We start from the raw sequence: 16678 nt of genomic DNA, 5'->3' as shown, positions 1-16678 counted from the left end.
TAAGGAAAGAGACAATCTAGGTTTTTTGCTATTCCATATAAACCTGTTCAATGTAACTTGGAGTGTCTTAAAGAAACTAGTCGGGACTTGCAGAGGGAGCATTCGAAATATGTACAGGATTTTCGGTAGCAGCACCATTTTAATAGTGTGAAGTCTGCCTAGCCACGACAGCTTGACCTGTCTCCATTTCTGAAAGCTAGAGATGCAGGTGTGTTGTAGAGGGCTATAGTTTAAGGACACCATTGTCTGTTTGTGGAGGGCTAGTTTTACCCCTAGGTATGTAATATGTTTCTGCCGCCAATCAAAACGGAATGTGGTGTGTAAATGTTGTATACGTGTTGTAGGTATGTACAACGGTAAGGCTTGTGTTTTAGCAGTGTTTAGTTTGTAGTATGAGATGCGTCCAAATTCGTGTAGCAAGGACATAAGTTTAGGTAAGGATGCCTCCGGATTGCTCAGGGTTAACAGAATGTCATCTGCAAACATAGTCATACGGTATTCATTATCTTTGATTCGGATGCCAGTGATGGTTGGGTCTTGTCAGATCTTAGTGGCTAGAGGCTCCAGTGCTAGTATGTAAAGTATGTAAAGGAGGGGGGATAAGGGGCACCCTTGACGAGTTCCATTTGTCAGGATAAAGGGTGCGGAGAGGAAGCCTGATTGGGACACTTGAGCAGATGGGCCATTGTACAGTGCCATGATCCCTTGGATTAGCTTCGGTGGAAAGTTGTATTTAGCCAACACCGAAGACATATATCCCCAGTGCAATCTATCAAATGCCTTTTCAGCATCTAAGGCCAGCAAAAGGCTTTCTATGTTTTCATCATCTATGTGGGATAGTATGTTCAGCAGTTTTCTAGTATTATCCGACCCCTGTCTGCCTTTTATAAATCCAGATTGGTCATTGTGTATCAATCTCGGGAGTATTAGTGCCAACCTGCTCGCTATTAATTTGGCATATATTTTCGTGTCACAATTTAAAAGAGAGATGGGTCGAAAATTGGCACAAAATTAGCTGGAGGATTCGTTTCGTCGTAGAGTGCGATGGTGAAGCTTTGTTCGTGCGGGTGAGTTCTGCAAGTTCGGTGACCGTGTCTGTGTAATCTTTTATACGTTGTCTTTTGCAATAACTGGCTTGTTTGATGAGCTGGCCCCGAAGGACCGCTTTGTGTGCCTGCCAGAGTGTATCTACTTCTATCAAGCTAAACTAGTGTGGTGATTGATAGTATGGCATCCATTTGGAGCATTGGAATTCCCATGCCCCATCTGTCTGCCTTTTTTACCATATCTTTGTGTGATATTCAATATATATTGTTTAATTGATTTTACTACTGCATTCTGTGGCGTTAATTCGCCACCTTCTCGCTGATTTCAACTCTTTATTAATCTCTTTGGCGACATTCCGCCAGGTGTATGTATTTTTCTTTATTATTTAGATCCCCACGCATGCGCGTTTAGGCACTGATCCTTATAATATGTTTAGAACTCTTTTTCGGATTACGCATGCGCAATTCAGACGGATGGACGTCACAGGAAGTACTACTCTGCGTTCCAGTGTGGAACGCACGCTGCCGGTGAACAGCATCAAGGAAGATTGAATCGGATATAAAAGTTCCCTCATACCCGAATCCATTTATATCCCTGAAGAAGTCCTCCACTTATCACGGACGAAACGCGTTGGATATTGAACTTTTTCGGACTGTTTCTTGATTTTAATTGTTTTATGGTCCTTTATTGTTCCTGTACTCTGCTACTCTGACTGGATCTGCATCTGGTATCTACTATTCTGCCTTCCAGTTCCACTGAGAGTGGAGACATGCCTAAAACCACTTCATGTTTGTAAGTGTACCAATAAATTCTCTTTTGATACTTTTTACGTACTTTCACTATGTATGGCTCTTTCTTTACATATCTTTGAAGACATTTTTACATCTGGATCTACTATCAAGTTCCATACTACATATACCCCAGGGGGGTGAGAGGCCTGATTTACACTTTTGTTTGTGAGTGCATTACTTACTCCACATTTTATTATTATTATCTTACTGTGTTACGCTATGATATACACTTTTTTATTTCAGATTGTATAATATATTCATAGAGAATATTCCAATTTTGGATATATTCATCAGGTTGTATTTTATTATTATTGTGAAGGTGGTTTCCGCTTTATCTTTTTCTGTATCTACTTCTATGTCTGCTGTTTTATTCGTGGCAAAGTAGGTCTCCATGTCCCCAGAAAGTTGCGTTACAAATGAATGGTCCCTAAGGAGTGTATCGTTAAGGCGCCATGACCTATTGCCTGATACTGGGTATTGAGTCATGTACGATATTGTGATCGGAGCGTGGTCAGACCATGTGGTGACACCGATGTCTGCTTTGGTAATCTGTGCCATTTGTGTTATTGGGAGGAGGAAGCGATCAATTCTCGAGTATGTATTATGGACCAGGGAGTGGTGTGTGTAATCTCTCCCTAGGGGGTGCAGGGCCCTCCATACATCGGTGTATCCGTGGTTGAGAAGAGTGTTTGCTATCAGTGAGGTGTTGCGTTGCCTCTTGCGCGTTGTTGCTTGAGCTACCTGTGTGGATGAAGTAGTATCCAATAGTGGATCTATAATAAAGTTGGTGTCACCACCACCAACAATAATGTGTCCAAATTTGTGAGCAGTTGCGAGAGAAAGAACTTGGTCCAAAAACATGTGCTGATCATTATGTGGACCGTAGAGGTTGACCAATGTGTATTGGGCATTGTTAATTATGCATTGGAGAATGAGGTATCTCCCTTTCTTGTCGCTTAATTTTTTGATCAGTTGGAACGAAACTTCTTTGCTTATCAGGATTGTGACTCCCCGTTTCTTTTTCTTATACGTGCTATGGTACCCTATCGGAAAGTGTTTGGACATGAAGGTGGGTTTGTGCGTTGTCTGAAAGTGGGTCTCCTGATAGAATGCAATGTGTGCTTTGTGTCTTGTGGCTTCCTGGAGTGCGAGACGTCTTTTGTGAGGGGAATTGAGGCCTTTAACATTTAAAGAGAAGATATTAAGAGCCATACTTGCGGATTGTTTGGTTGTTTGTGAACTTTGGGCATACTACTTGGATTTCTGTGTCTGTTAGGTATATGGGCAGGTAGCTCACCGTGATATTAGGTCTGAAGGTTGACCCCGAATTCTTGTGGGCTTTATGTGGAGACACATCTGCATGAGTTGTCTGGTCAGTAGCTAGGTCGTGTGAAACATGTGGTAGCTCGATCTGTTGTCGTTGGGTGATTCTGCAGGTGTAACGGGACCGGGGGGGAGGAAAGTAGATAACTTGGATTGGGTTATATACAGGAAGATGGTCTCCATAGTGGGACCGATAAGTCATAGAGACAATTGAGCAATGAAGCTCGCGTCGGGGGAGGAGTCTTCTGTGGCCCCCTGAGGGGGTAACTCTTAACTTGTATATTCTTGGGGAAAACACTATCTCAAATATTAAGTTTCCCATATGTAGAATAATAGGACTCAGGTGCATGCTAGTTATATGTTACTCAGATCGCCAGCAGTAATACATTTCCAATAGCTAGTTATAAGATCATAACATGGGACAGCAGCCTAAACATCAATTCATATAAACAACAAGAAAAAGAAAAAACATACAGCCGTTTTTCCCAGATCCCATACATAGTTTGACTATCTTGGTTGTACCTAATACATATAAAGGTATTAGAACACATAAGTGTCATGTTCTGATGTTATAGACTTAAGGCAAATCTATATGCAGCGTTTGTTACAAGGTGTATATTGTAATATCTGTGGGATTGCAGACCCCTAGATAAAATATCACATTGAGAATGGTAGAGTGACATGGGTAGATGGACGTGAAACTTAAGCAGGTCAACGAAGTGCACATGGTAGTTGGTATCTGCTTGTGCGTAGCCTGGTATTATAATTCCTGCTTGGTGCCCAGTTATATTTAGTGCCCACATCGTATGGGTGAAATCGTGTAAATTATCTTAGTTGGGGAAAGGATTAATATATATGACCAAGGGCTGCACATAGATCTTAGGGCTATTTGAGCAGCGGTGTGCTGTGCAAAAATAGCACATAGGAAGTTACATTTCTTGTGAAGCTAAATAACATTAAACATTTTAACATAGCAAAGGTGGAAATACCACAACAGTATGAGGAGAGCCCATGACCAGTTTACTGGTAAGCTGGGTAATAGGTAGTCCTGGGAGGACATTGTGAGACAGTCACTTAGCTGTGGCTACAGATTTCCAGTCCTGCGGGATTTTCAGCGGTTAAGTGACGGCTGGCTTCTTAGCAGCAACACCGGGTGTGATGTCTTCTAGCGGGTTTTTCCATGCGGTCAGGAGCTTTTCCCCGATCTCTGGTGTTGTAACGACGTGTTCGGATCCGTTGTATCGGGCTATGATTTTCGCTGGAAAGCCCCATTTGTATGTTATGCCGGCATCTCTCATGGCTTTAGTAATTCGCTGAAACGACTTTCTCGCTGCCAGTGTAGTTGCCGAAAGGTCAGTGAACAGGTGAATATTATGAAAGGTCTCCGGTAGGGCTGGTTGTCGTCTAGCTGCCTGCATTATCTGTTCTTTAGTGGTATAATAGTGTAGTCTGGCGATAGTATCTCGAGGCATAGAGGTTGGGAGATTTTTGGGCCTCGGCAGCCGATGAATCCTGTCTATTAAAGTGGATTCTTCCGTGAGCTCCGGCACCATGAGGAGGAACAATTGTTTGGCAAATGAGCTTAGGGCCGATATCTTCAGAAATGCCTCGGATTCGGATATTGTTCCGTCTGTCTCTGTCTTCATGATCTGCCAGTTTAGTTATGATAGAGGAAACTTTCGCTTCAATGGTCTCAAAGGCTGTAGACACATTGTTGTGCGCCGAAATGATCTCCTCCGTTTTTGTTTCCAGATAGTCAGTTCGCTCACCAAGTGATTGTAAATCCGCCCGGATTTCTTTAGCTATTTTGGCAAAGTCGGAAGTTAAGGATGTCTTCAATTCATTAAGCATTCTTTGTATAGATGCGTCTGTTGCTGGGATGGCTTTAGCCGAGACTGAGGTAATGTCGCTTCTGTCGGAGCTGGAAGCTGGCGATGTAGGCCTGCCGGCGCCATCTTGGATGCAGCGTGGCGGTGACTGCATAGCCGAGATCTGCAAAGGAGCCGGTTTTGGCTTTACTTTCTTCAGAGAACGGTGAGCCATCAGCTCGGGTGACTTCCCCGTCGTAAGTAGGTAAGTTTAGGTGAATATTGTTCTGTTAATCGCTGTCAATTAGTGACTCCCGCACGGAGCTGATCTAACAGGCGTCCGTCTCCATTAGCCGTCAGGCCACGCCCCGTCAGGATATCTTTTTATGCCTTTTGCAAAGTTTTCAAGTTTAGAGTTTGAAGAGACGCTGTAGTCACTGTTTTTCATCTCATTAAACTGGGTACTGGAGTGTCTGGAGTTACTTGGTGTCATCCTCCCTTTCAGTCCCCAGTAGCTCATCCCCACTCTGCTGTTTGATAATGTTGGAGCATTAAACCAAGTAGTAATTGGTGTCTGTGGTTGGCTGAGCGTGTCAGCTGACAGCTTGCATCCCATCGGTGTCCATTTCTGGTATGATTGGGTATGGCTACAAGGTTGTTTGGTAATCTTTGCATTAGCCATGCCTCCTGTGGTGGTGAGGCTGTGGGTGGCCAGGAACCCTTGTTTAGTGTTAAAATCTTCGAAAATGGTTTAATGACTCCAGGCATTATAACTGGTTCCATTAGATGAAATGGAAATGGTTATAGTGCCTACAGTCATAAGGTTCTGATCTTTTGTGGTTGTCACATATGAGCCAGTCAACTGGCTCATGTTCTGGGCTTAAATCTTGTTCACTTGTCTTGTCATACTTAATGACTGCAAAATTGAGAATAGATTTTGGGCTGATATCTTGGCCTATTCCACAATGAATAAGTTATAAGTGAAGGGTCATTTCATAAGGGAACTTTGTTTTGCAAGTCATTTTACAATGAGGCATTTTAAGGTGTCCTGCCCACGAATACCATAATTCTTACACATCTGTTTATGCAGTGCTAACCATACCTCCCCTGGCTGTGTCTCTACTTAAGAAGTTCTCCTGCTTTAATTTAACTTTAATCACACACATGAAGCTCCTGCATGTTTTAGCAGGCAATTAACAAAACACAATATAAAAACGTTTAAACGAATTTAAACACACAGTGCACCAAAGGAAAACTAAAAACTAAGACTTTTTTTTTTTGTTTTGTTTTTTAACCCCCTTAAGGACCAAACTTCTGGAATAAAAGGGAATCATGACATGTCACACATGTCATGTGTCCTTAAGGGGTTAAATCCCTCAGCTAGGGTGGTGTGGTTGGAATTGTATAAACTAAATCATTTAACTGCTAAATGGTAGATAAGTGATAGATACGTGAGCAGTAACACTGCAAGGGCAAGCTCTGCACACCACAACTACTTAAGTTGCTTTGGATGCTTGTGTCTTAGTCCTCATAGAAGCTATTGTGTTAACTGGTATGCTTACACTATGCAAAATGGTAATTCTATATGCTACTAGAGAGACCGTAGTAAAATCAAATAAAATTTGTTTTATGGTTTTATAATATACAAAATAAGTCTTGAAAAATATCATGGTTTTCAATTGAGTGTTGCGTTTTAATGCATTAATTTTTGCAGTTTTTGGATTGCCATTTTGATACTTAGAACATTGCCTACAGTTACTTGACCTTATCTGTTGCGTCAAAAGGAGTTTGTGTGTGTGAACTTGTAAAACCAGTTTTCATCATCCTTTTTAGGATTCTGTGGACATAATGTCTGAATTTCTTTAACGTAATTATTTTTCGAAATGCTTTTGCCGAAACATGTTGAGCCCTACATGTAGAATTCATCACGACCAGGATGAAAAGCACCAATCTACTAGAGATTTATCCATATGAATAACAATTGGCAAAATAAAAAGTCTTAAATAGCAATTATGTTTTGTTTGTTTTTTAATATATACTTTTATGCATGTGCTATTCTGTCCATTACTTTCAGCTTTGTTGGACCAAGTTTAGCTGTGAAAAGAAGCATGAGTCCTATCCAAGAAGAAACGGTCTCCGAAGATAATGAAGATGTTGCAGCGAAAGAAGCAGAAGGTGAATCTGCTGACCCCCCGGGAGTTTCAGAGAAGAGGAAGAAGACAAAGAGTCACAAGCGACAGAAAACAGATTCTTCTCCAGCAGGTATATGGCATGAAAAATAAAACCAATATATTTACATATGAAACCAAGAGGGCTACATATAATAAAAACCAAAGAAAAGCGTTACTTGAGCACTATCGCAAATCCCTATGCATATTTAACTTACTGGAGGTTTTTAGTATCACTCCACTGGACGTTAGGAGGAAGCTCATTAACAAAAAAATAATGTTGTTCATGCATGCTGTGCGGCTAGGGCTGCATAAACTGAAACCAAAGTGATTTAACTCCTAAATGGCAGAAAATCTATACACCAAAACTGCTTAATTGAGCTAAAGTTATTTTGGTGATTTATATAATGTTCTTTTAACCCCTTAAGGACGGCGTGCTATGCCATCCTTGGGGACCTGGCTCTAAACGCCGGGGGGCGGCATAGCACGTCCCCGCCGTCCTTTCTACTTACCTGGTCGCTGGCGATCGCGGTGTGCGGACTCACTTGGCATCCCAGAGAGTCCCCCTGCTTCCTTTCTGGCCCTCCTGGGCCATGTGATCACGTGGTCCTTGCGAGGACCTCGCTATCACATGGACGGCATAGCCATCCATTGCATTGCCAGCAGGGGGAGTGCCTGTAATGACACTCCCCTTGCTGCCTGTAAAACAAAACAAACAAAAAAAAAGTGTAAAATACAATACTTGGATAAGTAGTGTGTAGCGAAAGCCACTTCGCCACTGTGTTTTGGAGGGGGCTGCTTGCCCGCCTCTTACCCTGTGACTACGGTCCCTGGGCGATTTGGCCCTTTATGCCCGGTATTTGGGCATACTGTGGGTTATTGGGCTGCCCCAGGATTATGGGCCCTCTCATCAGCCCATACGAAACTTAAACCCCATGGCGTTTGAACTGTGTTTGTGGCATCTGAGTGCTGTTTGGATATGTTGAGCGCTCAGATCCAAGCCATCTGGGGATGGGTTGAATGTGGGGGTTCTGTTTAGTATAACAGGAGTTATGTATTTTTATGTCTTTTGGTGGTTGCTGGTAACATGTGCTTAATGGAGGCTGTGTTTGGCCCTGGATATAATTAAATCAGCTTCTCCATTGTCTCCAGGATAGAGGATTCTGGGGAACTAGTTTGAGCTGTAAAAAACATGCTTCCAGAAGGTCAAATGCACATTTGTATTAACTTTTGAACCCCTGGTCCAATTCGTATGATTTTTGAGTATGTTGTTCCCCCGAATGGATTGATTGTGAATATGTATTTGTATGCGAATGTGATGTATATTTTGGGAGTTATGAATGTTGTGTAAAAACTGTATTTTCCCTACCTATGATAATTGTATTTTCCTGTGTGTATAGATAATTAGTTTACAGGTAGAGGGGAGGGCTATGTGTGGGATGTAACTATTGTGTGATTGGTTAATGTACGTTACTGTGTGTGTCCCTCCCCTTCATGGGAGCACCTAATAAAAAGGGCTGCAAGCTAGCAGCCAGAGTTCTATTTTTACCCTCAACTTGAGTCCTGTCTCTTATTGGGGGAATCTGCTACAAGGGATTGCTATGCTAGGCATATTCACTTGCTATAATCACTGAGCTCTTGTAAGAGCTTGTTCCTGCTTCGTTCTGAAGGGAGATAGCTGCAGCCTGCGGTGCTTATGGTGTCTGGTGGAGTGCTTGGAGTCCTCTGGAAGCGCTAGGAGCATCTTTCAACGGAGGTACCCAGTCGGGGTGCCAGTGGATCCGTTACATAGTGTAAAATACAATGATATATATATATATATACACACATACATAGTCTAAGTGTATTTTGATAATATAAAATTATAAATATATATTGATATCAATGTACATGTAGAATATTTATAAAAAATAATTATATATTTGTATATAAAATAAATATGTAAATACGTTAAAAAATAAGTGTAATTTCGTTTTAACTGTATTTTGATATTTATATATTATCAATACTCGTAGAACGAAATATATATACCTATATATAAATAAAAACTATTTAAAATGTGTATGTATGTAATTCTACGAATATATTTATGTAATAATTTTACATAATTAGGTAATTTTATTAATTACAATTTGCGGGACCTGCCTGACAACCCAGGCAGAAAATCTAGAGAATTTAATTTGCTAGCACTATATTTAACACTGTAACTTTCCAAGACACCATAAAACCTGTACATGGGGGTTTTACTCCGAAGACTCTGCTAAACACAAATATTAGTGTTTCAAAACCATCAAATGTATAACGATATAGTCAGTGAAAGTGACATTTTTTTGCATTTTTCACACACAAATGGCACTTATACTGACAATATAATTGTGATACGGTTTTGGAACCCTAATATTTGTTTTCAGCCAAGTCTCCCAAGCATAACAGTACCCCTCATGTACAGGTTTTATGGTGTTTTCAAAAGTTACAGCGTTAAATATAAGGTTTGCATTTCTGTTTTTTTTTTACATTGAAATTCACCAGATTGGTTATGTTGCCATGGAATTGGTTATGGTAGCCCAGGAATGAAAATTACCCCCATTATGGCATACCATTTGCAATAATAGACAACCCAAGGTATTGCAAATGGGGTATATCCAGTCTTTCTTAGTAGCCACTTGGTCACAAACACTGGCTAAAATTGGCATTCAAATTTAGTTTTTTGCATTTTTTTTTTTACACACAAACAAATATCAACACTAAATTTGGCCAGTGTTTGTGACCAAGTGGCTACTTGTAACAGTCACCAGGGGACTTGTGTAACAGTTTAACAGGAGTTGGAGCCCAGTTGCAGGAGATGGCACAGGAAGGAGGCAAAAACCAAAAGCGCAGTACAGATTAAGGGGAAATCCAAAGGCACGGTCAGACGAGAAGCAGAAGTCGGGGCTGGCAGCGGAGTAACGTAGTCGGTAAAGCAGGCATAGGTCTTGCCTGCGGACCACGGTTCCATTGGAGGCAATTACAGTCTGGGGACAGATCCTCTGTGTTGGAGCAGGAAACTTTAGGGGAGACAGAAGCTGAGGATTGGAAAGTAGCCACAGTAGCCTCCTCTTGAGGCTCTGGAACCAGAGCAGGGTTAGCCAGGGCTGTGATGGCGTCATTGGTCTGGTTAGGTGGTCTTTTCAGTCAAGTAGCATGCAGAGTTGAACAAAAAAGGGGCCATGATGAACTTGTTGGATGGTGACACAGAGCCCCCACATGGATCTGTTTAGGGCGAGGAGGACATATCGGGCAATAGCTGATGTATTGGCCTCCCTTGCCACAATAGAAATAAAGGCCTTTGGCTCTCCTTCTGGCCTTTTCAGTTACTGTGAGCATGGTATTTAGTGCTCCAATCTGCATGGGTTCCTCTGTCCATGGTGGGGATAGGGGTATAGGTCTCCACAGCAGGTTGGGAGCGTTGATCGGGCAGAGTGTTAGTTTCAAAACGCTCCTGCCTTCTTTCTCTGAACCGGAGATCCAGCTGGGTGGCTAGCACCATTAGTTTCTCCAGGGAGGTTGGAACTCCCACTCGTGCCAGTTCATCCTTAAGGGTTTCACTTAATCCAAGGCGGGATTGGTCCACTAGGGTGGTTTCATTAAGTCCAGTGTCTGACAAGCCACGGAACTCAGTGATTTACTTTTCCACAGGACGGTTTCCTTGTTTAAGGGAACAGAGAGAAGTCCTGGCTGTGGAGGCACGGAAGGGGTCCTCATACAAAGAGGTCAAGGCTGTAGCAAAGGATTCCCAGGTGTCCAGTACAGGGCTTTTGGCATACAGCTGTTGATGAGACCAAGTCTTGGGTTGCCCGGATAACCGGGTGATGACAGTTCTTACTTTAACATGTAAGAATTATCTGTGGCATGGGTATGGGGTTTAAGTACAAACAGGATTTCAGGCTGTGATAAAGGAGCGTAAGGAAGCCCGGCGACCAGTGAATCTTTCAGGTAATGCAATATCAGGTTCAGGAGCTTGGTGTGTGTTCCCCTTTAAATCAGCATACCCACGCTGCAATTCACTTACGGTTTGAGACAGGAGGGTCACTTGCTGTGTGAGGGTACTCAGGACATTCATCATCTCCGCGGGCTCCATGATAGTCGATCTGGTCATTATGTAACAGTCACCAGGAGACTTATGTAACAGTTTAACAGGAGTTGGAGCCCAGTTGCAGGAGACTGCACAGGAAGGAGGCAAAAACCAAAAGCGCAGTACAGATTAAGGGGAAATCCAAAGACCCGGTCAGACGAGAAGGAGAAGTCAGAGCTGGCAGCGGTGTAATGGAGTCGGTAAAGCAAGCAGAGGTCAGAGTCCAGGAAATCAGTCAGTAGCGAGGCTACTTTTGCAGCCTGCTAATTAGGTGCAGCTGACCGTAATTGGAAAAGGGCTGCAGGTGGATCAGTGCTGCTAAATCCAGGCAAGGGGTTAGGAAGCAGAAAAATGCAGACAGGTACTGAAGCCCCCTGGTGGACAGCATGGCAGAGAACCTGACTGGGATACTGGAGCAGTGAGTTCAAACCCAGCCAGTTCTCTTAAAGGTGCAGCCACAAATTGCTGTCGTGCTGTGCCGTGACACTACTCCAAAAGACATTTACAATACCTTGGGTTGTCTACTATTGCAAATGGTATGCCATTATGGGGGTAATTGTCATTCCTGGGCTACCATACGGTCTCAAAGGTCTGTAACCAATGTGAAAAAAATTTAACATGCTATATTTGACCTGTTTCCCCTGAATACAATTATATAATAAGTGTGGGTGCACATAATATGAAAGAGGTGAATAATACAATTATTAACAATAATTGTTTGTTTCTAGAGTAATGGTATTTCTGTAACACATGGTGTGCATTTTACTTGTTGTCCTGTTTAATAAACTCCTTTGGTGAGTTGGTGTGTATACAAGCCATTAGGAAATATATTGCATGCTTTCAAAACAAAATTCTGATCCAAATTATAGGCATTTCAGCCAAGCAAAATACAATTTGCACAGTTTTAATATTACTCATAGAAATGTTAAGTTACTTTTTGTTTGAATTAATGTTGTTTTCCCCCTCTTTCTTACTGTAACAGTTGGGCTTGCAGTAGATTAAAGCAAATATATTGTGCACTGTAATGTTTGTTTTACTTTTGTTTAGCCTCTGTAAATGTCCAGGCATGATGTATAAAGTGCACTTGGCCTGACCAGTTAGACTTTGTGTCACGTCAAAGAGAATAGAAGTTTGCATACACATTTTTTTTATTTTTTATTATAATATTCCTGGTCTTTCCTTCTATTCAATTGACTTTTTACAAGTGACGTACAGCCATCCCATAAGTTGTAGGGTCTCCTGTATCTGTACATATGAAATGTCTGTCCCTAACCCAGACAGACTGCAAGGCATACTATGAATCATGCCAACCCCCAGGGGTGGGCACAGCAGCTAATTTATATTTTAAATTATATTCTTTTATAGTAAAAGTAGCATAATTACAGTGCCTGTTGAGGTTTTTCCAGATTTATTAACATAGGTAGATTTAAACTAAATTGAGCATAATGACTCCAAACTGTATGTTAGTCATATTGCGTACAAGGTTTTGTAACTAGATGATGCTCTGAAACCGGTAGGAATTTTATATGTATAACTAACCATATATACTTTTCTTTCAGAATGCAGCAACAGCAGTTCATCTGGTATCTTTGAAGTCCCAGACACTTGGTAGCAGGGACTTGCCTCATCAATGTGAATACAACATTTGGAAGCCATACTTTTTTGTAGATTTTGATTTGTTTTTGTTTGTTTTGTTTTTAATTTCTCTTTGTATCAACATTTTGGCTGTAATATTGTAGTCTTTCAAACTTCGCCTCTGTGTAAATCTTTTCATTCCTGGAGCACCAAGAAAAGCACAAATGAATGGCCAGTGTGATGTTTCTGCTTGTGAATTATTTAACACACGAATATAAAACCATTATTTTGTTGGACACCTATTTAACCACATAAAGTGAGCGGCATAAAAATAAATGTTTAAACGCCAGGAGACGTATATCTACTTTAAATTTTTGTTTCCTTTAAGAAAATCTTTTGATCGTTTATTTGTTACTATATTGTGAAACCACTCACTTGCTCATTCCAAGTAAAGAATATTAAATATTTGGAAGTATTTTTTTCTTGGTTGCATATGTCAGATTATCTGTTTTCTGGCTAAATATATATTGTAAGGGAACTTGTTTTGTCTGCTAAAATACTGTACCCTTCATCTTCGTTCGTCTACATAAGATGTAAAAAGATGAAATGCAGTAGCTAAATAAGACAAGATATCAATGTTATGTATGCTACTGGAAAAACAAATCCATAAAATATAGTAAAGGTGATTTTAAGGTATTTATAAAAATTCTTATTTTGATCCTGCATCTGGGATCTTTGCATTTGTATGTATGTGTACTTCTTAAGTTGCACGTCATCCATAGCATTTTGCGTTTAACATTTATTAAAATAACATGCTCATTAAATACCTATAAATACATTCAAATTCATTTTACTCAAATATTCTGAACTACAATGAAATTGTAACATTTATTCTTGATATTAGTACATCTCAGTATCTATGTACTCTAGGATAAAATTAGTCCATGCCCTGTTTGCAGTAGCAGACAAATGCTAATCACTGTACCTTTGAAATCTTCATACCTGGGATTCTCGGCTGCAATCCTCCAAATATTGTTTGACTAAAACTCCCAGAATTCTAGCCAGCTTTAAGCAAATTACGTTAATATATATTAGTCCAATAAATATTGATGAACTCCATTTGGACATGCTGATATGGGATACGATTTTCTGGCTCTTCTTTCCATAGGCAAGTACTACGCCTTATTTGTGAAGGGACATTATTTAAATGCTTGCAGCTGGGTAATACCTGAAATGCGAGTTCTATATAATATATATGCTGTTTAAGTCGTAATAATATCCTGGGAAATTATTTTAACTGAATGTGTTACAATGTCGGTTTGTCCTCTGTTTTATTTTGTTCTATACAGTACATGCAATGGTTTACAAGTTATTTAGTGTATTTTTTTTTTTTGTATACTATGATTGTGCTTTTTTTTTTTTTTTTTTTTTTTTTTAAACCTGACTTTCAAAAGTGAATGCTTGTTTAGCCACCAAATGCCACATTGAGACTACACAATGACAGTAGTTTCTCCATATAATATATTGATGTATGAATTCAATATTTTTTGTTTTTTTTCGTTGTTTACACATAAGTTGGCACAGGTAGTATCATTTGCCATGTGTTAAGTCTTAGAAATGTCATAGTTGTGGCCTCATCACTAAAATGTTATTAAATTGCCTTGTAAAACCTTTCCTAAACTGAATAATAATCATTGGTTATTTTACAAGCTGTAAAATAGTTTAATTTTGTTTCTCTACCGTTTGGTTCACTTAATATTTGTGCGAGTGTGGATGTGATGTATAGGTCTAAATAAAAGAAAAATAGGTTATAGGAAAACTTAAACTATATTGTTGTTTGTATTCTTTTTTTTTTATTATTTTGTTTGTTAAATGCTTGTTTATCAGCCTGTATAGAAAAAATATTGCAACTGCACCAGCTGTCTGACTTTATGGAAATACATTTTGAATTTTTTTAAGTTCCATGATACAAAAAATATATAAATTAAAGAAACTTTTGTAGTTATTGTACTTTGTGCATTTCTTTTTATTTACTTTATATAAAAATAAAGCATACGATTTAGGATAATTTACCTGGAATCTTTGTAATATTCACTTCATGGACTGAGGCGAATGAGTGCCTACCACTGCTAGCAGCTAGGCCCTTCTTATTGTATAATTTCTGTGATGGGGTATTAAAGTGACACTATAAACACCCAGATAAGTTCATCTCATTGAAGTGGTCTAGGTACAATGTCCCTGCCCACCTGAACCCTACAATGTTCATTACTGCAGTTTTTAAAAAAGGAAAACCTCTAGTGGTAGTTGCTAGGCAACTTTTCTTTTTTACCTGTTCTTTGAATTGGGCAATCAATCTTCATTACTTTTTGATATTAAGATCAACCACTAAGTCAACAAAAAAAAAAACACACAATCTTGATCCTGTCCTTTTCCATTGGCTTTTCAGATGATGCCCATAATTTTCCATAAGAAACTTGATAAAAATGTAAAAATATTGGGGGCGGAGCTTGAACGCCGAAGCGAACGGACGCCAGCAAAGGGAGCTCCGAGCCTTAGGCAGTGAAAAATCTGAAATACCCCCCTCCTCTGCACCCTAACTGGCAAGCAAACACCCCAAGACCTCATGGGAAGAAAGGGGAAGAAAACGATACCACACAAGCCCACCTCGGGACTTACGATAGGGGAGATGTGGAGGCAAACACGTGGAGCCCCAGAATCCAGCATGGCGGCTCTGCATGGCGGGTGCTCGGATTTCTCAGAGGACATATCCGAGGAGGAGGAGTACCCACAGCCTCTTCAACCACCACAGAAGGCAAACCGAAACGGCATGGGGACAGAAGCGGAGCCGATCACTACGGCGGTCCTGAAAGCGTTATTAGCGGACCTGAAACGCAGCATCCACGAGGATGTCACAGCGCTCCGCGCTGATTTGAAAGGCCTGACGGGACGCATCTCCACACTAGAGGGCTCCTCACAATCCCAGGCCCAAAGTGTCACTGCACTGCAACACACCGTACAAGCCCTGCAACAGCAGAACCAGCAATATGAAGGCCGCCTTGCGGCGATTGAGGACGCCAGGCGAGCTCTAAACATCAAGATTAGGGGAGTCCGGGAGGACATCCCGGAGGCCGACCTGCCTACACTTATGGGGCGCCTGATACCAGCAGTGCTACCACAAAGACCCACCATGACAATCACCCCAGCGGAGGTCTTCAGAGTCCCTAAACCAAAAAGCGCGCCTGACTCGGCCACGAGGGATGTCATTCTGACCCTCCGCACCAACAGGGAGAAAGTGGCGATTCTGTCTTCCCTCCGGGGCAATACCCCCTTTCGCTTTGAAAATATGGACCTCTCATTTTATACAGACCTGTCCTCTGCCACCCTCGCCTGGCGCAGGTCGCTCAGATCCATCACCTCAATGCTCCGTGCCCACAGGATTGACTACCGCTGGCGGTCCTCTAGAGCACTAACGGTCCAGCGAGGATCCAACATACTTACCCTTCAGGACATCCGGGACGCACCGACCTTCCTACAAGCTCTAGACCTGCCACAAGACTCGCTACCCCAAGCAGCATTGGTCGCCAACGGTTCCCCAAACCGCACCCATGTCTGGGACCCGGACCGGATTGCCCCATTCATCCCCCAAAGCTCCACACCGGACATGTATGCTACAATTACGTCCTAAAGGCACAGAGACACCTCACACCGCGGTCTTGGACCTGCCGCTTGGCCCCGGTAAGGACACGGTACACATCACCCTAACACCTGCTGGTCTACCTATAACCGGGAACGGCACAGACGGGCAGGACCCCCTGAGACCCAACGACACGGACCCCTGACACCACCGGAAAATCC

The 16678-nt window shown here is 41.5% G+C and overlaps 1 protein-coding gene across 2 annotated transcripts in view; it reads left to right on the top strand.

Annotated features, from left to right (window-relative positions):
• The window catches only part of PARN (poly(A)-specific ribonuclease), a 137649-nt gene extending 124237 nt beyond the window's left edge, over positions 1–13412 (top strand). For both annotated transcript variants that reach the window (XM_063428841.1, XM_063428840.1), the window contains exons 23-24: positions 7044–7231; positions 12808–13412. In XM_063428841.1, coding sequence (XP_063284911.1) covers positions 7044–7231; positions 12808–12860 — 241 coding nt within the window. In that variant the 3' untranslated portion in view covers positions 12861–13412. The remainder of the gene's footprint in view (positions 1–7043; positions 7232–12807) is intronic.
• Positions 13413–16678: the final 3266 nt, after the last annotated feature.

Source organism: Pelobates fuscus, chromosome 8, assembly GCF_036172605.1.
Source record: "Pelobates fuscus isolate aPelFus1 chromosome 8, aPelFus1.pri, whole genome shotgun sequence".
Taxonomy (NCBI): Eukaryota; Metazoa; Chordata; class Amphibia; order Anura; family Pelobatidae; genus Pelobates; species Pelobates fuscus.
This window is presented reverse-complemented; position numbering and strand designations above follow the sequence as displayed.